The 25,194-nt window shown below is 43.6% G+C and overlaps 1 protein-coding gene across 1 annotated transcript in view; it reads left to right on the forward strand.

The window, feature by feature from the left end:
* The window catches only part of LOC139371309 (kazrin-like), a 306,795-nt gene that overhangs the window by 254,144 nt on the left and 27,457 nt on the right, over positions 1-25,194 (forward strand). The window contains 1 exon segment of the mRNA XM_071111626.1: positions 3,142-3,249. Within this exon segment, the coding sequence (XP_070967727.1) occupies positions 3,142-3,249 (108 nt within the window).

Raw genomic sequence — 25,194 nt, forward strand, 5'->3', positions numbered from 1 at the left:
GGTCCGGACAGCAGACCCTCCGATTTGACACACTGAACTCTATCAGAGAAGTAGTTGGTGAACCAGGCGAGGCAATCATTTGAGAAACCAAGGCTGTCGAGTCTGCCGATGAGGATGTGGTGATTGACAGAGTCGAAAGCCTTGGCCAGATCAATGAATACGGCTGCACAGTAATGTTTCTTATCGATGGCGGTTAAGATATCATTTAGGACCTTGAGCGTGGCTGAGGTGCACCCATGACCAGCTCTGAAACCAGATTGCATAGCAGAGAAGGTATGGTGAGATTCGAAATGGTCGGTAATCTGTTTGTTGACTTGGCTTTCGAAGACCTTAGAAAGGCATGGTAGGATAGGTATAGGTCTGTAGCAGTTTGGGTCAAGAGTGTCACCCCCTTTGAAGAGGGGGATGACCGCAGCTGCTTTCCAATCTTTGGGAATCTCAGACGACACGAAAGAGAGGTTGAACAGGCTAGTAATAGGGGGGGCAACAATTTTGGCAGATAATTTTAGAAAGAAAGGGTCCAGATTGTCTAGCCCGGCTGATTTGTAGGGGTCCAGATTTTGCAGCTCATTCAGAACATCAGCTGAGCAGATTTGGGAGAAGGAGAAATGGGGAAGGCTTGGGCGAGTTGTTGTGGGGGGTGCAGTGCTGTTGACCGGGGTAGGAGTAGCCAGGTGGAAAGCATGGCCAGCCGTAGAAAAATGCTTATTGAAATTCTCAATTATGGTGGATTTATCAGTGGTGACAGTGTTTCCTATCTTCAGTGCAGTGGGCAGCTGACACGACAGAATAGAAGATGAGGAGAGGTGTGCCTGTGAACTAGCTGACAGATCAGGGTTGTGTTCGGAGAAGCAGGTAGCCTGGCGCTTTAGAGTAACCAAAAGGTTACTGGTTCAAATCCCTGAGCTGACAAGGAGACAAATATGCCGATGTGCCCTTGAGCAAGTCACTTAACCTTGCTTCTGTATGTTTATCTGGGTAAGAGCATCTGCTAATTGACTAAAATGGATCCAGTGTCTTGTCATGATACAGTTGTACACCAGACAACGAGATCTCCTGTACTTGACCAGCATGGGAATAGCCTGTCTCTGAACACGTTTATTCTTTAGCGAGAAGAACGGCAGATCAATGCCAGGGACGCTATCTTCTGAAGAAATTATTAAACTTTTTGTCGTTTTGGGCCTGCTATAGAAAATGACTTCATGTTAATGCAGAAATATTGCTGCCACCTCTCCTGTGAACATGTGTTTCTTTTATAGTCCCTCATAGACGGAAGAGTAGGAGGAGGAGGAGGAGGTGGTGGAGGAGGAGGTGGAGGATGATGAAGAGGTGGTGTAGGATGATGAGGAGGGAGTGGGGAAGGAAGAGGAGGTGGTGGAGGAGGAGGATGATGAAGAGGTGGTGGAGGTGGATGAGATGGAGGATGATGAAGAGGGAGTGGGGAAGGAAGAGGAGGTAGTGGAGGAGGAGGAGGATTAGGCAGAGGAAGAGGAGAGGAGAGGAGAGGAAAAATAAAGAATGGTATAATTAAGTAATAAGGCCTGAGTTGATGTTGAATATGGCCAATATACCACGGCTAAGGGCTGTTCTTATGCGCGACGCAGAGCCGTGGTATATTGGCCATATATCACAAACCCCCGGTGCCTTATTGCTATTATAAACTGGTTATTAGAGCAGTGAAAATAAATGTTTTGTCATACCCGTGGTATATGGTCGGATATACAATGGCTGTCAGACAATCAGCATTCAGGGCTCGAACCATTCAGTTTATAATGAGAGTTAGCTGGTGCCTTTCCTCTGTTCACATTTAGAGCTGAAAATGACATGAGTTAATAAAAACAGAACTATCAGTGGAAAGTGGGGGAGGAGCAGAGAGGAGGAGGATAGAGAGGAGAGAGAGGAGGAGAGAGAGAAGGATAAAGAGGAGGAGAGAGTGGATAAGAGGAGAGAGAGGAGGATAGAGAGGAGAAGGAGAGAGAGGAGGATGAAGAGGAGGAGAGAGAGGAGGACAGAGAGTGGATAAGAGGAGGAGAGAGAGGAGGACAGAGAGGAGGAGAGAGAGGATAGAGAGGAGGAGAGAGAGGAGAGAGTGGAGGACAGAGAGGAGGAGAGAGAGGAGGAGAGAGAGGAGGATAAAGAGGAGGATAGAGAGGAGAATAGAGAGGAGGATAGAGAGGAGGAAAGAGAGGAGGACGGAGAGGAGGAGAGGATAAGAGAGGTGGGTAGAGAGGAGGAGAGAGAGGAGAATAGAGAGGAGGATAAAGAGGAGGATAAAGAGGAGGAGAGAGAGGAGGAGAGAGGAGGTGAGAGAGGAGGAAAGAGAGGTGGAGAGAGGAGGAGAGAGAGAAGGATAAGAGAAGGAGAGAGGAGGATAGAGAGGGGGAGAGAGAGGAGGCGAGAGAAGAGGATAAAGAGGAGGAGAGAGGAGGATAGACAAGAGGAGGATAGAGAGGAGGATAGAGAGGAGGAGATAGGAGGATAGACAAGAGGAGGATAGAGAGGAGGATAGAGAGGAGGATAGACAAGAGGAGAGAGACGGACAGCAGATGAACCTTCACCTGTAGAGTTCAAGCACCAGAGTTCGATAAGAAACATTAAATCATTATATTGAATGCAAAAACGTTTGGCGGAGCAAGATAGAGAGAGACAGTATGAGAGAAAAAGTGTGAAATTGAAAATGTGAGCAGAGTATGATCTGTATGAAAACTGTCCTCCCATTTCTCCTGCAATTGTTAAATATGCAAAAATCTATTAGCTGTATTGTTCATTAGAATAGTGCCTGTCAAACTCAATTCATATCTATAATGGCTCTGCCAATTTCAAACATAATTGTTTGTTTTTGAAAACCTCTCAGCAGTGTGTATGGAAGTTTCATCACATCACAAGTTTAACGCAGACAGTGACTCATTTGATTACTCGCTCACTCTTTCTCTCTCTTTCTGTCACTCTTTCACACACACGCGCACATGTACACACATGTACACACAATCACACACAGACACACAGCTATTCACCACCTGTGTGAGTCATGTTAGTGCCCCTTGGCTTTGTAAATGCTAATAATAACTGTCCTTCCTCTTTAGAAAGACGTCTTCCTGAAGAGATCTGTTGTCATATGTCCTATTGTGTTTTGTCTGACAGATCCTGCCGGTAATTACAGGCAGAAGTCGGTGGTGAGCGATATCTGTTACCAGACAGAGATCTCCAGCCTCATGGACTTTGGGACTCCAGACTCCTCGCTTGATAAAGGTAAGGTGTTGCCATTGGAAATATGGGGCGTTGCCTTGGTGACGGAAGGAAGTGTGTGCATGGTGATTTGTGCCAGGAGTTGAGACAAAGACCTGTCAGCATGTCAGATGGGTGGACACAGACAGGAGCAAAGGCCTGTGAGTCTCTGTCTGTCTGTCTGTCTGTCTGTCTGCCTGCCTGCCTGCCTGCCTGCCTGCCTGCCTGCCTGCCTGCCTGCCCGCCTGCCCGCCCGCCCGCCCGCCCGCCCGCAGGCACACAGGGTTAATGATCTGCTTGGCATTGTACTGTATACACCCAATTCTGTGCTGGGCTCAGACACAATGCAGAGAAACATTGATAGCAGAGCTGAATGGGGTGAGAGGGGCAGATGTAACCTCTTTACATTCTATTGTTGTAGCATCTGAATAGAGAAGAGTACTATTGATGTTTGTCTTTGTTGTATTGTGGTTTTGGTCATTTTATGCTCTAATCACAGTCTTCATTTTGAGGTAAATGGCATCTAATTTTCCCTCTAAAGAACTTTCTGAATAAAAGCTCTCTCTCTTAGTTGTGATCTGGATGATCAGTAATGATACTGAGGAGGATTGTCATAAAGAGTATTGATCACCTGAAGCTTATTGGTCAATATATAAGTCTTGTGGGCATTTCATTTTCTCCTACTTAATGATACCCATTATTCTTTATCACGCTGCCAGAAAGCCAGAAGAGTGTCCCCCACAATTGTAATTGAAATCATTTCATCGAATACTGCCCCTTCAAGCAGCAGAAGTACACTCTCAGGTCATTAAATGAGCCTCATGACACTTCAATCAGCCCTGGACAGAGGTAGTATCTATCTGAGTCACTCCTTCATCTCTCACTCCTTCCCTCCCTTCTTCCCCTCCCAGGGCAATTATTAATATCTTAATGCCTGTCTTTCTCAGCTCTCCATCAACACTCTCATGTGCTTATAATGCAGAGTGACCAATCATCTGGTGCAGCTGGAAGACAGGGGGAGCAGAGAAAGAGAGGGAGGAGGAGAGGGAGAGAAATGGAGGGGGAGAGGAAGGGAGCGAGAATAAGATAGGGAAGAGAAAGAGAGGGAGGGAGCGAGCGAGGAAGCGAGAGGGGGGGGGGGGGTGCAGGAGAGAGAGGGAGAGCCCCACCCTCTTCAACATATATATCAACAAATTGGCGAGGGCACTAGAAAAGTCTGCAGCACCCAGACTGTACAACGTAAAACACCAAATAATGCATGCAGAGCAGAATTTGGCTTAAACCGGCTAATTACCAAAGTCCAGCTTGTAAATTCTACAACCACCTAAAAGGAAGAGATTCCCAAACCTTCCATAACAAAGCCATCACCTACAGAGATGGACCTGGAGAAGAGCAAGCTGGTCCTGGGGCTCTGTTCACAAACACCAACAGACCCCATAAAGCCCCAGGACAGCAACACAATTAGACCATTGGAAAGAATTACCAAAAAACAGAGCAAACTAGAATATTATTTGGCCCTAAACAGAGAGTACACAATGGCAGAATACCTGACCACTGTGATTGACCCAAAATGAATCTCTTAAGGATCGGACCCTTTTTTTAAATGTTTGCCTAAAATGATTCAGGCGCAGCTGTGAGTTTTATGGATCGTGGACTCGCCCGTAAATTGGGTATTCCGTTAGTGCAGATAGACCCACCTGTCCCCGTGCACTCCTTAGATAGCCGACCGCTAGGGTCAGGGCTGGTCAGGGAGGCCACGATTCCGCTGGACATGGTAACGCAGGGGAATCATAGGGAGAGGATCAGTTTCTACCTTATTGATTCACCTGGGTTTCCGGTGGTGTTGGGGGTTCCCTGGCTGGCTATTCACAATCCCCTTATTTCCTGGAAACAGGGGGCTCTTAAGGGGTGGTCAGACGAGTGTTCAGAGAGGTGTTTAGGAGTTTCCATCGGTGCCACGACGGTGGAGAGTCCAGACCAGGTTTCCACCGTGCGCATTCCCCCCGAATATGCCGATTTGGCTATCGCTTTTAGTAAGAGGAAAGCGACCAAATTACCACCCCATCGACGGTGGGATTGCGTGATAAACCTCCTGGAGAACGCTGCACTTCCCCGGAGTCATGTGTACCCACTGTCACAGGAGGAGACGCTGGCTATGGAAACATATGTCACGGAAGCTCTGAGACAGGGGTACATTCGGCCCTCCATGTCACCCGTCTCCTCGAGTTTCTTTTTTGTGAGGAAAAAGGAGGGAGGTCTGCGTCCGTGCATTGATTATCGAGGTCTCAATTCGATCACAGTGGGTTTTAGTTATCCGCTACCTCTCATCGCTACGGCGGTGGAATCATTCCACGGAGCGCGTTTCTTCACAAAACTGGACCTCAGGAGCGCGTATAATCTGGTGCGTATTCGGGGAGGAGACGAGTGGAAAACAGCGTTTAGTACCACATCAGGCCACTATGAGTACCTCGTCATGCCGTATGGGTTGAAAAATGCTCCAGCCGTCTTTCAATCCTTTGTAGATGAGATTCTCAGGGACTTGCACGGGCAGGGTGTGGTAGTCTATATTGATGACATCTTGATTTATTCTGCCACACGCGCCGCGCATGTTTCCCTGGTGCGCAAGGTTCTTGGGCGACTGCTGGAGCATGACCTATACGTCAAGGCTGAGAAATGTGTGTTTTCCAAACCAGCCGTTTCCTTCTTGGGTTATCGCATTTCCAGCTCGGGGATGATGATGGAGTGTGACCGCGTTAACGCCGTGCGTAATTGGCCGACTCCGACCACGGTAAAGGAGGTGCAGCGGTTTTTAGGGTTTGCCAATTACTACCGGAGGTTTATCCGGGGTTTTGGCCAAGTAGCGGCGCCCATTACCTCACTGCTGAAGGGAGGGCCGGTGCGTTTGCGGTGGTCAGCAGAGGCTGATGGAGCCTTCAACCAGTTGAAGGCACTGTTCACTGGGGCTCCCGTGTTGGCGCACATACCCAAATCTAATAGCCTGTAGCTCAGGACCTGAACTAAGGATAGGCATATTCGTAATACCATTTGAAAGGAAACACTTTGAAGTTTGTGGAAATGTAAAAAAAAATGTATACCTTCATCTTTGAAATGCAAGAGAAAGGTCATAATGAATTATTCTAGCCCAGGCGCAATTTAAACTTTGGCACCTAGATAGCAGCACTGTATGTGCAAAGTTTTAGAGTTATCTAGTGAAGTATTGCATATCTATTCAAAATGTTGTTTTTTGCTATTTCTAACCTCACACTTGTTGTTTATGTTTTGGGGCGGCAGGTAGCCTAGTGGTCAGAGCATTGGACTAGTAACTGCAAGATTGCAAGATCAAATCCCCGCCCTGACAAGCAAATATTCTGTCGTTCTGCCCTGAACAAGGCAGTTATCCCACTGTTCCTGGGTTGTCCTTTACAAATAAGAATTTGTTCTTATCTGACTTGCCTAGTTAAATAATGTACATGGATTTTATAATGTCGTATGTTTTTCGCTGAACCCCACTTTTCATCTATTTCTATAGCAGACCCTCATGACATGATTAATCCAAATATTTTGTGAAGTTAACAAAGCATGAGAAGACCTTGCCTTTGGTTTGTTTCTTTGTCACTTAGGGTTTGCAGGGTGAGTATGTGATCTGTCGTACGTTAATTTGATATAAAGCCAATATGACATTTGCTCAGTACATTGTTTTCACTGAGGAAATGTACTGGTCTGCTGTTAATGATAATGCAGAGGATTTACCCAAGGATGAGGGATGCATTTCCCACGGTAGTTATTAGGGAACAATTTGTCTCCACTTTTGTGGATTGTGGATATCAGTCCTTGGTTCCTAATATTGGGGAAGATTCCAGAGCTACGGATGATGTTAAAGAGTTTAAGACAATTGGAATGTGTGGTCTGTATACAGTGGGGCAAAAAAGTATTTAGTCAGCCACCAATTGTGCAAGTTCTCCCACTTAAAAAGATGAGAAAGGCCTGGAGTTTTCATCATAGGTACACTTCAACTATGACAGACAAAATGAGAAAAAGAAATCCAGAAAATCACATTGTAGGATTTTCTATGCATTTATTTGCAAATTATGGTGGAAAATAAGTAGATGTATGCCTACCTTCAAACTCAGTGCCTCTTTGCTTGACATCATGGGAAAATCAAAAGAAATCAGCCAAGACCTCAGAAAAAAAATTGTAGACCTCCACAAGTCTGGTTCATCCTTTGGAGCAATTTCCAAATGCCTGAAGGTACCACATTCATCTGTACAAACAATAGTACGCAAGTATAAACACCATGGGACCACGCAGGCATCATACCGCTCATGAAGGAGAGGCGTTCTGTCTCCTAGAGATGAATGAACTTCGGTGCAAATATTGCAAATCAATCCAAGAACAACAGCAAAGGACCTTGTGAAGATGCTTGAGGAAACATTTACAAAGTATCTATATCCACAGTAAAACGAGTCCTATATCGACATAACCTGAAAGGCCGCTCAGGAAGGAAGAAGCCACCGCTCCAAAACCGCCATAAAAAAGCCAGACTACGGTTTGCAACTGCACATGGGGACAAAGATGTACTGTTTTGGAGAAATGTCCTCTGGTCTGATGAATGACCATCGTTATGTCTCAATCTTGTAGAGAATTTGTGGGCAGAACTGAAAAAGCGTATGCGAGCAAGGAGGCCTACAAACCTGACTCAGTTACACCAGCTCTGTCAAGAGGAATTGACCAAAATTCATTTAACTTATTGTGGGAAGCTTGTGGAAGGCTACCCGAAACGTTTGACCCAAGTTAAACAATTGAAAGGCAATGCTACCAAATACTAATTGAGTGTATGTAAACTTCTGACCCACTGGGAATGTGATGAAAGAAATAAAAGCAGACCTAAAACAGGGACTTTTTACTAGGATTAAATGTCAGGAATTGTGAAAAACTGAGTTTAAATGTATTTGGCTAAGTTGTATGTAAACCTCCGACTTCAACTGTATGTAGGTCCTGGATGGCAGGAAGCTTTGCTCCAGTGATGTACTGGGTCGTTCGTACCACCCTCTGTAGCTTCTTGTGGTCAGATGTCGAGCAGTTGCCATACCAAGCGGTGATGCTCTCTGTGGTGCAGCTGTAAAACCTTTACAGAATCTGGGGGCCCATGCCAAATCTTTTCAGTCTCCTGAGGGGGGAAAGGTTTTGTTGTGCCCTCTTCACAACTGTCTTGGTATGTTTGGACCATGATAGTTTGTTGGTGATGTGGACACCAAGGAACTTGAAGCTCTCGACCTGCTCCACCACAGCCCAGTCGATGTTAATGGGGGCCTGTTCGGCCCACCTTTTCCTGTAGTCCACGTTCAATGTGTTTAGTTATGACATCAAGGATAGCTGTATGAGGGGTGAAAAGACAGGATAGAGGACTGAGAGTATGAAGACAAAAGAGCAGCATCATGAGAAGGGTAACCGTAAGTAAAAATATCAGTCAATTGATTCCAGCTACACTGAAACCAAGGCTGAAACAAGTAAACTCTGAATGGGCGTTAGATGAATGAGAATGAGAATGACACATGACTGTGATTCTTGAGCAGTCAGTGAATCAGTCAGTGAATCAGTCAGTCAGCCAGCCAGCCAGCCAGCCAGCCAGCCAGCCAGTGAGTGAGTGAATGAGTGAGTGAGTGAGTGAGTGAGTGAGTGAGTGAGTGAGTGAGTGAGTGAGTGAGTGAGTGAGTGACAGATCCATTGCATCAGTTGACAAGCATCTGGCTAAAATGTCTGTGATGTTTGGGCCATGTTGAAAGATGAAACACACACATTGGAGCATCATCCACTGACAAGCAGGATAGATGGCTTGTGCTCATTACTTCAATAGCAATAGGTGACACACTCTCTCCCACACATAAGTCTAAATATGCACATATGTATTCTATATTTGAGACATAATTATTCCGTGCAGGCTTAGCACTAGAAAATAGCACTATATTAGGTTTGTGGTAGCCAAGTAATGAAATTCTGTGACAGAATCATAAGAAACATCTAAATCCATTTGAGGATGGAAAAAATATGCATGTTACATTTTTAGTTGCAAGTTTATGTATTACTAATACAGTAAACATAATAATACAACACTTTCAGTCTATACAAACTGTACACGTTAGTACTAAGCTACAATGTTTCAGGAGTAAAAATAGCCAGCAGGAAGTCAGATTTAACTCTGAAATGAATCCCCCCCAGTGTCTTGTTTACACTTCCTTTAACCAATGCTGGGCTTATCTCTGTTCCTCTACCTGACTGCACCTGCTGTCCCTTTCTTGGGCCCTGGGACTGGGAGAAAACACCAGCACTTCCTGGGTTGCGTTCTCACATTAACAACCCCAGTGATGTGTGTGGAATTGTTTTGATGCACTTTCATTTGTGACCAGGAAGTACTGTATGTCTCAAGTTTCAAGTTTTATTTTCACATGCAAGTACAGTCCCTACAGGTGTATTGTTCTCTGTACAGTAAGTGAGATGTTCAGTATAGTATATAGTAAGTATATAGTATATACAGTATATAGTTAGTATATAGTAAGTCCTGTACTGTACGGCATTCTGTGTGGCATTCAACTCTCTGCCATCAGGTGGAGTAGGGGTGCTATAACAGTGACTCACCTGTCCTACCACCTACAGGTACGCCCTCCCTCCTCCACGAGAGAGAGAGAGAGAGAGAGAGAGGAGAGAGAGAGTAAGAGAGAGAGAGAGAGAGAGCTCCATAGATAGATTCCAGAGAGAGCTAGATAGATTCCAGAGAGAGAGCTGGGAAGGGTTAAAAAGAGGAGTGGTTTGGAATGGAAACTGCCTCTGGGCGTGTACCAGAACAGGTAGAGAAAAGGGTGGGGGAGAGAGAGAGGGGTTGAGAGAGAGAACGTGCAAATGACAGAGAGGGAGATAGCTAGAGAGAACAGAGAAAACAGGCTCACTCACGCACTCAGGGGAACTCTTCCTAGTAACCTGGCTGGGTGGACCTAATGACCAGAGCTGCGAGTGGCTGGGAGAGAGGCTGCTGTGCTACGGTGCATTTCTGAATGGTGTCTGTCTGTGTTGGGTTCCTCTGCTATGAGAACACACACCAGCACTGACCGTGGAGCCCAGCGTAGCCTGTACTGTGGAGGAGGAGGAGGACATGAGGTCCGACAGGGAGGAGGGGACACCCGGTGAGTGAGAGAAAGAAAGAGGAATGTGTTTAGAGGATCACTCACTGTTGTGACGGTTGGTTTAAGCCAGAGTTCTATTTCTAAGGTAGAAGAGTGTGTTTAGAGGATCACTCACTGTTGTGACAGTTGATTTAAGCCAGAGTTCTGTTTTTAAGGTAGAAGAGTGTGTTTAGAGGATCACTCGCTGTTGTGACGGTTGGTTTAAGCCAGAGTTCTGTTTTTAAGGTAGAAGAGTGTGTTTAGAGGATCACTCACTGTTGTGACAGTTGATTTAAGCCAGAGTTCTATTTTCTACTGTAGAGGCGTGTGTGAGTTCATGAGTTCGTCTTTAACATGTATACCCATTCGTTTTAATATTCACACTGAATTTATAAACATATTTGATGGTAGTAGGCTCCTAACCTCCTTTGTTTATTTGCTTTACATAAGCATGTTGACCTGGATCTGATATGTATGTTGATTCATATGCGTGTTAATCTGTTAATCTACCATGAGTGAGTCTGGTATTTAGGCAGATATTTGGTGGTGATCAGCTCAGACAACATAGCACACATAGACTACATCTCAGAGATGATGAGTCAGTCTCTCACATGCCAGTACTCTGGAAGCTGTGTCCTGTTCTGTCTGGAGTCCTGTCTAGTCCTAGAACTACTATCCAATCAGCATATTGCCCCAGTGTTTACCCTACAATTCCTCCTCCCATGTCTTGCCTTTAATGTGTTGCAATGCATTTGATAGAAAATGTCAGCCACCAGATACAGCCATTCATTCAGGTGTTATCTGAGAGAGCCTCCAACACGTCCAACTGGAACCCTGGTAGACACTGTCTCTGTGACAGGATCTATACTGTGTTTTTACCTGTACGCCCCCTGACAAGTTACATAAGACTGTGTGTGTGTGTGTGGGGGGGGGGGGGGGGGTGCAGCGCATCTGTGTGCCCCCCACTCCATGCACTCCTGTGTGTGTGTGCCTCCGTGCACACCTGTGTGTGTGTGTGGGGGGGGGGTGCGAGCGTGCGTGTGTGCGCATCTCCATGCACGCCTGTGTGTGTGTGCCTCCATGCACGCCTGTGTGCGTGCGTGCTCTGCTCATGCATGCATATTATGTGTGTGTGTGCATGCACATACAGTGCCTTGCGAAAGTATTCGGGCCTCCTTGAACTATGCGACCTTTTGCCACATTTCAGGCTTCAAACATTAAGATATAAAACTGTATTTTTTTGTGAAGAATCAACAACAAGTGGGACACAATCATGAAGTGGAACGATATTTCAAACTTTTTTAACAAATCAAAAACTGAGAAATTGGGCGTGCAAAATTATTCAGCCCCTTTACTTTCAGTGCAGCAAACTCTCTCCAGAAGTTCAGTGAGGTTCTCTGAATGATCCAATGTTGACCTAAATGACTAATGATGATAAATACAATCCACCTGTGTGTAATCAAGTCTCCGTATAAATGCACCTGCACTGTGATAGTCTCAGAGGTCCGTTAAAAGCGCAGAGAGCATCATGAAGAACAAGGAACACACCAGGCAGGTCCGAGATACTGTTGTGAAGAAGTTTAAAGCCGGATTTGGATACAAAAAGATTTCCCAAGCTTTAAACATCCCAAGGAGCACTGTGCAAGCGATAATATTGAAATGGAAGGAGTATCAGACCACTGCAAATCTACCAAGACCTGGCCGTCCCTCTAAACTTTCAGCTCATACAAGGAGAAGACTGATCAGAGATGCAGCCAAGAGGCCCATGATCACTCTGGAAGAACTGCAGAGACCTACAGCTGAGGTGGGAGACTCTGTCCATAGGACAACAATCAGTCGTATATTGCACAAATCTGGCCTTTATGGAAGAGTGGCAAGAAGAAAGCCATTTCTTAAAGATATCCATAAAAAGTGTCGTTTAAAGTTTGCCACAAGCCACCTGGGAGACACACCAAACATGTGGAAGAAGGTGCTCTGGTCAGATGAAACCAAAATTTTACTTTTTGGCAATAATGCAAAACGTTATGTTTGGCGTAAAAGCAAGACTCCAGTCACCCAAGTCACAGTCTGTTCTCTCTGCTATCACACTGCAAGCAGTACCGGAGCGCCAAGTCTGGGACCAAAATGCTCCTGAAAAGCTTCAACCCCAAAGCCATAAGGCTGCTGAAAAGTTCATTAAACGGCTACCCGTACTTTCTACTTTTCACCCCCTACTTACATGTACATAGTACTTCAATCAATCACCTAACCAAACCTGCATGTATATATTACCTCAATCAATCACCCCAACTACCTCGTACCCCAGTACACTGACTCGGTACCGGTACTGCTTGTATATAGCCTGTACTTAGCATAGTTTTTATTGTGTTATTTTATTGTTACTATTTTATTTTTATCTATTTGTAAATGTTCTTACTTTTTAACTGCATTGTTGGGAAAGGGCTCGTAAGTAAGCATTTCACAGTAAAATCTACACTTGTTGTATTCGGCGCATGTGACAAAGTATTATTTGATTTGACTACTGTAGAGAATGTCAACATAGTGTTGTGCAGCAGGTTTAGAACAGAAAATAATCTCCATGCAGCCTCCCAACCACCAAACTCCCCCTTGGATCCAAAACCGGTCATTGACTGAATGAATATGGTTGCTATTTTTGATGCAACCCTTTCCATCGGTCTTCCTGCATCATTTCATGTTGATTTGATGTTATCCTCTTATATAAGGCTTATATATGGGTCATCCTCTTGTCTTGAGATGTAAACTAAATTGGCTCTTTAGTGACTGGTCTTATCAGGTCGTTGTTAACAGCCATTTTGTGATATCTTACACGGTCTTAGAATAGACCTAAAGTAGATCTCACTGCTTCATGCAAAATAAAATGTGCCTGTTGCCTGTGAGACGTCGTAATAATGTGAAAATATGGTTTAAATAGCCACTTAAAGTTTGTAATTTCCATTTTGAAATTTCAGACTTGAGTTTCCCTTATGAAAAATGTATCAACCGCTACAAAAATGACCAAAAATGACCATGACCATTTCCTGTTGCTGCAGGATTATTTTCCTACTGTTTCCTACTTAATTGTATCAAATTAAGATCCCACATCTGTATGAGAGATCCCTGGGTTCATTCGGCAGGCTGCGTTTCCCTGACAATAAGGGCTATTATATCTGCATGAGTTTGATGAGGAGAAGCAGCCGACCCCTGTCATCCCCTACGGCGATCCCAACACAGCCCTCCTTTCGTGGGAATCATCTCCACCACGCAGTAATAATCAGAGAGGCAAAGATCACCAGGCATCCATGCACACACACAAGCACACACACACACACTTGCATGCGCACACACAAACACACCGATACAGCCATCCACGCATCATGTGACTCCTCCGTCACAGACATACAGAGCAGAGGAACATTGTGGATGGAGCAGAGACATGGAAGCACAGATGCTCTGTGGCCAAGAGCAGACAATAAGACGCAATGTATTCACAGTGGTGTAAAGTACTTAAGTAAAAATACTTAAAAGTACTACTTAAGTATTTTTTTTTTGTATCTGCATTTGACTTTACATACACTTGTGTTGGAGTCATTAAAACTTGTTTTTCAACCACTCCACAAAGTTCTTGTTAACAAACTATAGTTTTGGCAAGTCGGTTAGGACATCTACTTTGTGCATGACATGACACAAGTAATTTTTCCAACAATTGATTACAGACAGATTATTCCACTTATAATTCACTGTATCACAATTCCAGTGGGTCAGAAGTTTACACACACTAAGTTGACTGCGCAGCTTGGAATATTCCAGAAAATTATGTCATGGCTTTAGACGCTTCTGATAGGCTAATTGACATCATTCAAGTCAATTGGAGGTGTACCTGTGGATGTATTTCAAGGCCTACCTTCAAACTCAGTGCCTCTTTGCTTGACATCATGGGAACATCAAAAGAAATCAACCAAGACCTCAGAAAAAAATGGTAGACTTCATGCTTGGGAGCAATTTCCAAATGCCTGAAGGTACCATGTTCATCTGTACAAACAATAGTACGCAAGTATAAAAACCATGGGACCATGCAGCCATCATACCGCTCAGGAAGGAGACGCGTTCTGTCTCCTAGAGATGAATGTACTTTGGTGCGAAAATTGCAAATCAATCCAAGAACAACAGCAAAGGACCTTGTGAAGATGCTGGAGGAAACAGGCACAAAGTATCTATATCCACAGTAGAACGAGTCCTATATCAACATAACCTGAAAGGCCGCTCAGCAAAGAAGAAGCCACTGCTCCAAAGCCGCCATAAAAAAGCCAGACGACAGTTTGCAACTGCACATGGCGATAAAGATCGTACTTTTTTGGAGAAATGTCCTCCTGTCTGATGAAACATAAATAGAACTGTTTGGCCTTAATGACCATTGTTATGTTTGGAGGAAAAAGGGGGAGTCTTGCAAGCCGAAGAACACCATCCCAACTATGAAGCATGGGGGTAGTAGCATCATGTTGTGGGGGCGCTTTGCTGCAGGAGAGACTGGTGCACGTCAAAAAATAGATGGCATCATGAGGAAGGACAATATGTGGATATATTGAAGCATCATCTCAAGACATCAGTCTGGAAGTTAAAGCTTGGTTGCAAATGGGTCTTCCAAATGGACAAGCATACTTCCAAAGTTGTTGCAAAATGGCTTAAGGACAACAACGGCAAGGTACTGGAGTGGCCATGAAAAAGTCCTGACATCAATCCTATAGAAAATGTGTGGGCAGCACTGAAAAGCGTGTGCGAGCAAGGAGGCCTGCAAACCTGACTCAGTTACACCAGCTCTGTCAAGAGGAATGGGCCAAAATTCACCCAACTTATTGTGGGAAGCTTGTGGAAGGCTACCCGAAACATTTGACCCAGGTTAACAATTGAAAGGCAATGCTACCAAATACTAATTGAGTGTATTTTAACTTCTGACCCACTGGGAATGTGATGAAAGAAATAAAAGCTGAAATAAATCATTCTCTCCACTATTATTCTGACATTTCACATTCTTAAAAGTAAAGTGGTGATCCTAACTGACCTAAGACAGGGAATTATTACTAGGCTAAATGTCAGGAATTGTGAAAAACTGAGTTTAAATGTTAAGTTGTATGTAAACTTCCGACTTCAACTGTATATTTTTGCCAATTTTTACTTTTACTTCACTACATTCCTAAAGAAAAGTATGTACCTTTCACTCCATACATTTTCCCTGACACCAAAAAGCAAATTTTCCCGTTTAAAAATAAATTATAGTCCCACTAAGTGCAAACCAGATGGGATGGCGTATCGCTGCAGAATGCTGTGGTAGCCATGCTGGTTAAGTGTGCCTTGAATTCTAAATTAATCAATGACAGTGTCACCAATAAAGCACACCCACACCATCACACATCCTCCTCCATGCTTTACGGTGGGAACCACACATGCGGAGATCATCCGTTCACCTACTCTGAGTCTCACAAAGACACAGCGGTTGGAACCAAAAATCTCAAATTTGGACTCATCAGACCAAAGGACAGATTTTCACCTGTCTAATATCCATTGCTTGTGTTTCTTGGCCCAAGCAAGTTATTATTGGTGTCCTTTAGTAGTGGTTTCTATGCAGCAATTTGACCATGAAGGCCTGATTCATGCAGTCTCCTCTGAACAGTTGATGTTGAGATGTGTCCTTTACTTGAACACTGTGAAGCATTTATTTGGGCTGCAATTTCTGGGGCTGGTAACTCTAATGAACTTATTCTCTGCAGCAGAAGTGAATCTGGGTCTTCCTTTCCTGTGGTGTCCTCATGAGAGCCAGTTTCATCATAGAGCTTCATGGTTTTTAGATCTGCACTTGAAGAAGCTTTCAAAGCTCTTGTAAATTTTCGTATTGACTGACCTTCATGTCTTAAAGTAATGATGCACTGTCGTTTCTCTTTGCTTATTTGAGCTTTTCTTGCCATAATATTGACTTGGTCATTTCCCAAAAAGGGCTATGTTCTGTATACCACCCCTACCGTGTCACAACACAACTGATTGTTATGTTGTGACAAACAAAAAAACAAATTCACTTTTAAGAAGGCACACCTGTTAATTGAAATGCGTTCAATGAAGCTGGTTAAGAGAATGCCAAGAGTGTGCAAAGCTGTCAACAAGGCAAAGGGTGGCTACTTTGAATAATCTTAAATATAAAATATATTTTGATTTGTTTAACACCTTTTTTGGTTACTACATGATTCCATATGTGTTTTTTTTATAGTTTGGATGTCTTCACTATTATTCTACAATATAGTAAATATTACAAAATAAAGAAAAACCCTTGAATGTGTGTCCAAACTTTTGACTGGTACCTTTTGTATATATGTATATACATGTATATAATTTATAAGTCAAAAAAATGGATGCAGAACCTCCAGATTGACCCTTAAGTATCAAAGGTGTGCGAATAGGAGCATGTGTCCGTTAGGCCTATGGATTTTAGTTTTTCATCAGCATGAATTATATTGAGCAATAAAAGCCCCACTTTTATTCCATATTTATTTATTTTTATTTCACCTTTATTTAACAAGGTAGGCCAGTTGAGAACAAGTTCTCATTTACAACTGCAACCTGGCCAAGTTGTGGCAAAGCAGTGCGACATAAACAACAACACAGAGTTACACATGGGATTAACAAACGTACAGTAAATAACACAATAGAAAAATATGTATGCAACGTGTGCAAATGAAGTAAGGAGGTAAGGCAATAAATAGGCCAATAGTGGAGAAGTAATTACAAATTGGCAATTTACACTGGAGTGATAAATGTGCCCATATGCTGGGAACCACACTATGCAGCTGTTGCAAGAGCACATTTTTTTACTGGCTGTCCACTGGTTTCAAAAACAATGATTAATAGGCAGCTTAAACTTCTTGAATTCAACCATTATTGGGTTCAAATACACATTTAGATTTGTAAGCAGCCATCCACAACAACCACAATCCGTAAGGCGCAAATAGCTAAATAAGAGAGCAGCTGTGTGATTCACATCAATGTGCTATGTAGATCTCAATAATAAATTATGTCCGTATCGCAATAGACTACACCACTACTATCATCCTTACCTCCAAGCGTTTATTCAAATTGGATCATCGTTGGATGCCAACAGCAGCAGCATCATTGGAAGACATACCTTGGACTGTAGCCTACAAAAGCCTATTCCTGCGCTTTCCACACGATCGATCAATCACATTTGGTGTGTCATCATAGTGGTCTCTGACTTGTGGTCAGACTTGCTCAGGTGGAACAAACTTAAACTTGTGCCATTTTTAAAATCTGATTTGAATGTCATTGAGAAACAGAGAAGTGTCCCCAAAATTTTTTTTGCAAACATCCTTGCTGAATTTAAAAGCAATCATCTAGTTTTTCAAAATAATCTGTAATCTGATTACAATATTTTAGCTGGTAACGAAACGGATTAAAGTGACCGTACTCCCCAACCCTGTCAGTGAGTCACACAGGGGCTTTTGTTGAGCTCTGTTTGAACCTCCCTAACACCCCTTCAGGGCTGTTTGAACCTCACTAATACCCCGTCAGGGCTGTCTGAATCTCCCTAATACCCCTTCAGGGCTGTCTGAACCTCCCTAACACCCCTTCAGGGCTGTCTGAACCTCCCTAATACCCCTTCAGGGCTGTTTGAACCTCCCTAACACCCCTTCAGGGCTGTTTGAACCTCCCTAACACCCCTTCAGGGCTGTTTGAACCTCCCTAATACCCCTTCAGGGCTGTTTGAACCTCCCTAACACCCCTTCAGGGCTGTTTGAACCTCCCTAACACCCCTTCAGGGCTGTTTGAGTCTCCCTAATACGCCTTCTAGGGCTGTTTGAACCTCCCTAACACCCCTTCAGGGCTGTTTGAACATCCCTAATACCCATTCAGGTCTGTTTGAACCTCCCTAATACCCCTTCAGTGCTGTTTGATCTCCCTAACACCCCTTCAGGGCTGTTTGAACCTCCCTAATACCCCTTCTAGGGCTGTTTGAACCTTCCTAATACCCCTTCTAGGGCTGTTTGAACCTTCCTAATACCCCCTCTAGGGCTGTTTGAACCTCCCTAATACCCCTTCTAGGGCTGTTTGAACCTCTCTAATACCCCTTCAGGGCTGTTTGAACCTCCCTAACACCCCTTCAGGGCTGTTTGAACCTCCCTAATACCCCTTCTAGGGCTGTTTGAACCTCCATAATACCCCTTCTAGGGCTGTTTGAACCTCCCTAATACCCCTTCAGGGCTGTTTGAACCTCCCTAATACCCCTTCAGGGCTGTTTGAACCTCCCTAACACCCCTTCTAGGGCTGTTTGAACCTTCCTAATACCCCGTCAGGGCTGTTTGAACCTCCCTAATACCCCTTCAGGGCTGTTTGAACCTCCCTAACACCCCTTCTAGGGCTGTTTGAACCTTCCCTAACACCCCTTCAGGGCTGTTTGAACCTCCCTAATACCCCTTCAGGGCTGTTTGAACCTCCCTAACACCCCTTCTAGGGCTGTTTGAACCTTCCCTAACACCCCTTCAGGGCTGTTTGAACCTTCCCTAACACCCCTTCAGGGCTGTTTGAACCTCCCTAGTACCCCTTCAGGGCTGTTTGAACCTCCCTAATACCCCTTCAGGGCTGTTTGAACCTCCATAACACCCCTTCAGGGCTGTTTGAACTTCCCAAGCACCCATTTTGTGCTTTTATCAGCCGTTGAAAACAGCAAATTATTGTTTAAGTAAACATTGGAAGGATTTTTCAAGTATTTGAAATGGTTGAATCAAACCCACAACCTTGGCATTGCAAGCACCATGGTCTACCAATTGAGCCACACCAGGTAGATTGATTGTCTTGGCAAAATAAATTCTCACTAACAGGGATGTAAACAAATTTCAGCCCAACATTTTAGAGAAATAAGCTTTTTGTGCTTATGGCAAATTTTGGGGATCTTTAATTTCAGATCATGAAACATGGGACCAACACTTTACATGTTGCGTTTATGTATTTTTTCAGTGCACTTTGTTATATATATTAACTAAAGTAGACTCTTACCAGCTCTAACCAGCCTGAGCTGTCTTCCATCCTGCAGTACCCACAGTCTCTCAATTAGAGAAAGCGGCCCATGCAGTGTGTGTAAATGAGTATGTTAAATAGTCTTTCCCAAGGTCAATAATGCTGTTAGGTGCACTGTTAGTACTGTAAGAATAATGTGAAGTGTTTGGAAATGGAAATAAATTATTAATGCACATATATCAGTTTGGCTATTATATTTTGAAAGGACCACGGTGAGCTCTTTCTCCCTGTTGTTGGCTGCTGTTGTTGGCTGGCTAATTCCCTGCCATAACAAACCCGAGGAACATAACATAGTACATTTATTACACTGAATATTGCAGGCAGAGAGGCAAATAATGAATTGTCATACCGCGTCAATCTAACAGGGTCCGTGGAGATGCTTATTAAGATGAAATAGAGGTCTGCACACATTAACCATTGGGGTAATTGACAGTTTCACAATGTATTGGAGGTGTCGTGTCTGTGCAAGAGTACAGCTTCTCTCAGTTAGGACAGTGCCTGTGGACATTTATAGTGAACATAGTAGGTATAGGATGAATTTGATGTCACCCCGGTCAGTGATGTGGCGACCTGGCACAGAGTTGCCATATGATCATAGCCTCCAGCATAGTAACACATGTAGGCCAAGGGAGAACAGTGGGTGACACCTGCCCAGAAATTCCTACACAGCATGCTACATAGAAGTAGAGCAGATGGCTGCTGTCAAGGATGTGTTTGACACTCGTATCAAACTCACAGCACAGGTAGTCATCTATTTAATACCTCTGGCCCCAGCCCCCTTTTAGTCACGAGACCTGTCTGTTCAGTAAGCTGTGTCCCGGCTCTCTCTGTGTCTGATTGGAGAAGCCAGGGAGAGAGGGAAGAGGACAGGTTGATGGCCTGGTCAGAGCAGCCCTGATGCTAGACACTCTAATGGAGGGAGGCATGGCTCAGACTGGAGTAATTGAGTGAAGAGACGGGTGACCTTCTCTCCTCCGGGAGGTAGCTAATGGAACAGGCATGCTCCCTGTCTACTGGTGGTGCTAAGAGTAAGACTGGAGTCAGGGAGACGATGACAACAACAACAACAACAACAACAACAACAATGCAATGGGTGCACTATACACACACGTACACATGGATTTTGTGTTGTAGATATGTGGTTAGTAGAGTAGGGGCCTGAGGGCACACACTTATTGTTTTGTGAAATCTGTTGTAAAATGTATTTTAATGTTTTTTAAATTGTATAACTGCCTTAATTTTGCTGGACCCCAGGAAGAATAGCTTCTGCCTTGGCAGGAACTTATGAGGATCCATAATTAATTCAAATACTAATGGGATTTTCAACCGGCCAGAGCACATTATGGCCAGTAAAGTACATACATTTATTTTGGCTTATTCTTCAATAGTGTATACTAAAAGATTACCTCTGAGGCTTGTCCCTCATGTGTGCCTGTGTATTGTGTGAGAAGAGACAAACAGACATAAATCATTTCATGCTTTGCATGTCTATACAAAAAACCCAACTGACCCCACAAACACACTCCCTCTTACAGCCCTCCGTTGACACCCCTCAGTGTGATTTCAGTGTCCAGTACGACACGATGTGTAGCCTATTTTCTTCTGATGATGTCCCTGCCAACTGGCATTTCCACACTGAAATGACCACGTTGTCTCTGGGAAAAATATAGAAGATTCTAAAGGTTTTGCCTTGCCTTCATTTCATCCTGACTTTAAGGCAGGCAGGGAGGGAGGTAAGGGAACCTAAAAAAAAGAGTGATTATGTAGCTCAGAGCTGACAGTGGGGGAGTAATGGCAGGATCAATGGGAAAGTGTATTTGAGGGAATTATGGTGCTGATTGCTTGTGCTTAAATCACCCTCTGTTCTGTTCCCACAGTATCTAGAGAATCTCTGAGTGCTCACCATGTGTCTGTCTTTCTTATGTTGAGTCACGTTGGATGGCTCTGATCCAACCGCTCTGCTATAGTTAGTGCAGATGCATACACTCTACAACGCTGGTGATAATGACAATTTCCTTCAAGTAGCCTACTTATCCATACATCCATCCATACATACATTATGATCATTATCATAATACACAGATATGACATCAGATTTAGAGTTAAACTGTCCTGAAACACTCTATTCAATTAAAGGTGCTTTATTGGCATGGGAATCATATGTTAACATTGCCAAAGCAAGTGAAGTAGATAATATGCAAAAGTGAAATAAACAATAAAAATGAACAGTAAACATTACAATCACAGAAGTTCCAAAAGAATAAAGTCATTACAAATGTCATACTATGTGTATACAGTGCCTTGCGAAAGTATTCCGCCCCCTTGAACTTTGCGACCTTTTGCCACATTTCAGGCTTCAAACATAAAGATATAAAACTGTATTTTTTTGTGAAGAATCAACAACAAGTGGGACACAATCATGAAGTGGAACGACATTTATTGGATATTTCAAACTTTTTTAACAAATCAAAAACTGAAAAATTGGGCGTGCAAAATTCTTCAGCCCCCTTAAGTTAATACTTTGTAGCGCCACCTTTTGCTGCGATTACAGCTGTAAGTCGCTTGGGGTATGTCTCTATCAGTTTTGTACATCGAGAGACTGAAATTTTTTCCCATTCCTCCTTGCAAAACAGCTCGAGCTCAGTGAGGTTGGATGGAGAGCATTTGTGAACAGCAGTTTTCAGTTCTTTCCACAGATTCTCGATTGGATTCAGGTCTGGACTTTGACTTGGCCATTCTAACACCTGGATATGTTTATTTTTGAACCATTCCATTGTAGATTTTGCTTTATGTTTTGGATCATTGTCTTGTTGGAAGACAAATCTCCGTCCCAGTCTCAGGTCTTTTGCAGACTCCATCAGGTTTTCTTCCAGAATGGTCCTGTATTTGGCTCCATCCATCTTCCCATCAATTTTAACCATCTTCCCTGTCCCTGCTGAAGAAAAGCAGGCCCAAACCATGATGCTGCCACCACCATGTTTGACAGTGGGGATGGTGTGTTCAGGGTGATGAGCTGTGTTGCTTTTACGCCAAACATAACGTTTTGCATTGTTGCCAAAAAGTTCAATTTTGGTTTCATCTGACCAGAGCACCTTCTTCCACATGTTTGGTGTGTCTCCCAGGTGGCTTGTGGCAAACTTTAAACAACACTTTTTATGGATATCTTTAAGAAATGGCTTTCTTCTTGCCACTCTTCCATAAAGGCCAGATTTGTGCAATATACGACTGATTGTTGTCCTATGGACAGAGTCTCCCACCTCAGCGGTAGATCTCTGCAGTTCATCCAGAGTGATCATGGGCCTCTTGGCTGCATCTCTGATCAGTCTCCTCCTTGTATGAGCTGAAAGTTTAGAGGGACGGCCAGGTCTTGGTAGATTTGCAGTGGTCTGATACTCCTTCCATTTCAATATTATCGCTTGCACAGTGCTCCTTGGGATGTTTAAAGCTTGGGAAATCTTTTTGTATCCAAATCCGGCTTTAAACTTCTTCACAACAGTATCTCGGACCTGCCTGGTGTGTTCCTTGTTCTTCATGATGCTCTCTGCGCTTTTAACGGACCTCTGAGACTATCACAGTGCAGGTGCATTTATACGGAGACTTGATTACACACAGGTGGATTGTATTTATCATCATTAGTCATTTAGGTCAACATTGGATCATTCAGAGATCCTCACTGAACTTCTGGAGAGAGTTTGCTGCACTGAAAGTAAAGGGGCTGAATAATTTTGCATGCCCAATTTTTCAGTTTTTGATTTGTTAAAAAGGTTTGAAATATCCAATAAATGTCGTTCCACTTCATGATTGTGTCCCACTTGTTGTTGATTCTTCACAAAAAAATACAGTTTTATATCTTTGTTTGAAGCCTGAAATGTGGCAAAAGGTCGTAAAGTTCAAGGGGGCCGAATACTTTCGCAAGGCACTGTATATTTTTGTTTTCTCATGATTTGGTTGGGACTAATTGTATTGCTGTCCTGGGGCTCTTTGGGGCGTGTTTGTGTTTGTGAACAGTGCCCCAGGACCAGCTTGCTTAGGGGACTCTTCTCCAGGTTCATCTCTCTGTAGGTTATGGCTTTGATATGGAAGGTTTGGGAATCGCTTCCTTTAAGGTGGGTGTAGAATTTATCAGCTATTTTCTGGATTTTGATAATTAGCGGGTATCGGCCTAATTCTGCTCTGCATGCATTAGTTGGTGTTCTACGTTTTACACTGAGGATATTTTTGCAGAATTCTGCTTGCTCCCATTTTGTGAATTCTTGGTTGGTGAGCGGACCCCAGACCTCACAACCATAAAGGGCAATGGGTTCTATAACTGATTCAAGTATTTTTAGCCAGATCCTAATTGGTATGTCGAATTTTATGTTCCTTTTGATGGCATAGAATGCCCTTCTTACCTTGTCTTTCAGATTGTTCACAGCTTTGTAGAAGTTAACTGTGGCGCTGATGTTTAGGTACGTATCATTTTTACTGGGCTCTAGGGCAACGGGCTCTAGATGGAATTTGTATTTGTGGTCCTGGCGACTGGATCTTTTTTGGAACATTATTTTGGTCTTACTGAGATTTACTGTCAGGGACCAGGTCTGGCAGAATATGTGCAGAAGATCTAGGTGGTGTTGTAGGCCCTCCTTGGTTGGTGACAGAAGCACCAGATCATCAGCAAACAGTAGACATTTGACTTCAGATTCTAGTAGGGTGAGGCCGGGTGCTGCAGACTTTTCTAGTGCCCTCGCCAATTCATTGATATATATGTTGAAGAGGGTGGGGCTTAAGCTGCATCCCTGTCAGACCCCACGGCCTTGTGTGAAGAAATGTGTGTGTTTTTTGCCTTTTTTGTTGTTTGTGTAGATGGATTTTATAATGTTGTATGTTTTTCCCCCACACCACTTTCCATCAATTTGTATAGCAGACCCTCATGCCAAATTGAGTTGAAGGCTTTTGTAAAAATCAACAAAGCTTGAGAAGACTTTGTCTTTGTTTTGGTTTGTTTGTTTGTCAATTAGGGTGTGCAGGGTAAATACGTGGTCTGTCATACGATAATCTGGTACAAGGTCAATTTGACATTTGCTCAGTACATTGTTTTCATTGAGGAAATGTATGAGTCTGCTGTTAATGATAATGAAGACGATTTTCCCAAGGTTGCTATTGATGCATTTCCTACGGTAGTTATTGAGGTCAAATTTGTCTCCACTTTTGTGGATTGGGGTGATCAGTCCTTGGTTCCAAATATTGGGGAAGATGCCAGAGCTAAGGATGATGTTAAAGAGTTTTGGTATAGCCAATTGGATTTCATTGTCTGTATATTTGACAATTTCATTGAGGATACCATCAACACCACAGGCCTTTTTGGGTTGCAGGGGTTTGATTTTGTCCTGTAGTTCATTCAAGGTAATTCAAGAATCCAGTGGGTTCCTGTAGTCTTTAATAGTGGATTCTAATATTTGTATTTGATCATGTATCATCTCCAATCCTAAGTTCAATCTAGAATTGGCTTCCTATTTCGCAACAAAGCATCCTTCACTCATGCTGCCAAACATACCCTTGTAAAACTGACCATCCTACCAATCCTCGACTTTGGCGATGTCATTTACAAAATAGCCTCCAATACCCTATTCAACAAATTGGATGCAGTCTGTCACAGTGCCATCCGTTTTGTCACCAAAGCCCCATATACTACCCACCATTGCTACCTGTACGCTCTCGTTGGCTGGTCCTCGCTTCATACTCGTCGCCAAACCCACTGGCTCCA

This window comes from Oncorhynchus clarkii, chromosome 17 (genome assembly GCF_045791955.1).
Source record: "Oncorhynchus clarkii lewisi isolate Uvic-CL-2024 chromosome 17, UVic_Ocla_1.0, whole genome shotgun sequence".
Lineage (NCBI taxonomy): Eukaryota > Metazoa > Chordata > Actinopteri > Salmoniformes > Salmonidae > Oncorhynchus > Oncorhynchus clarkii.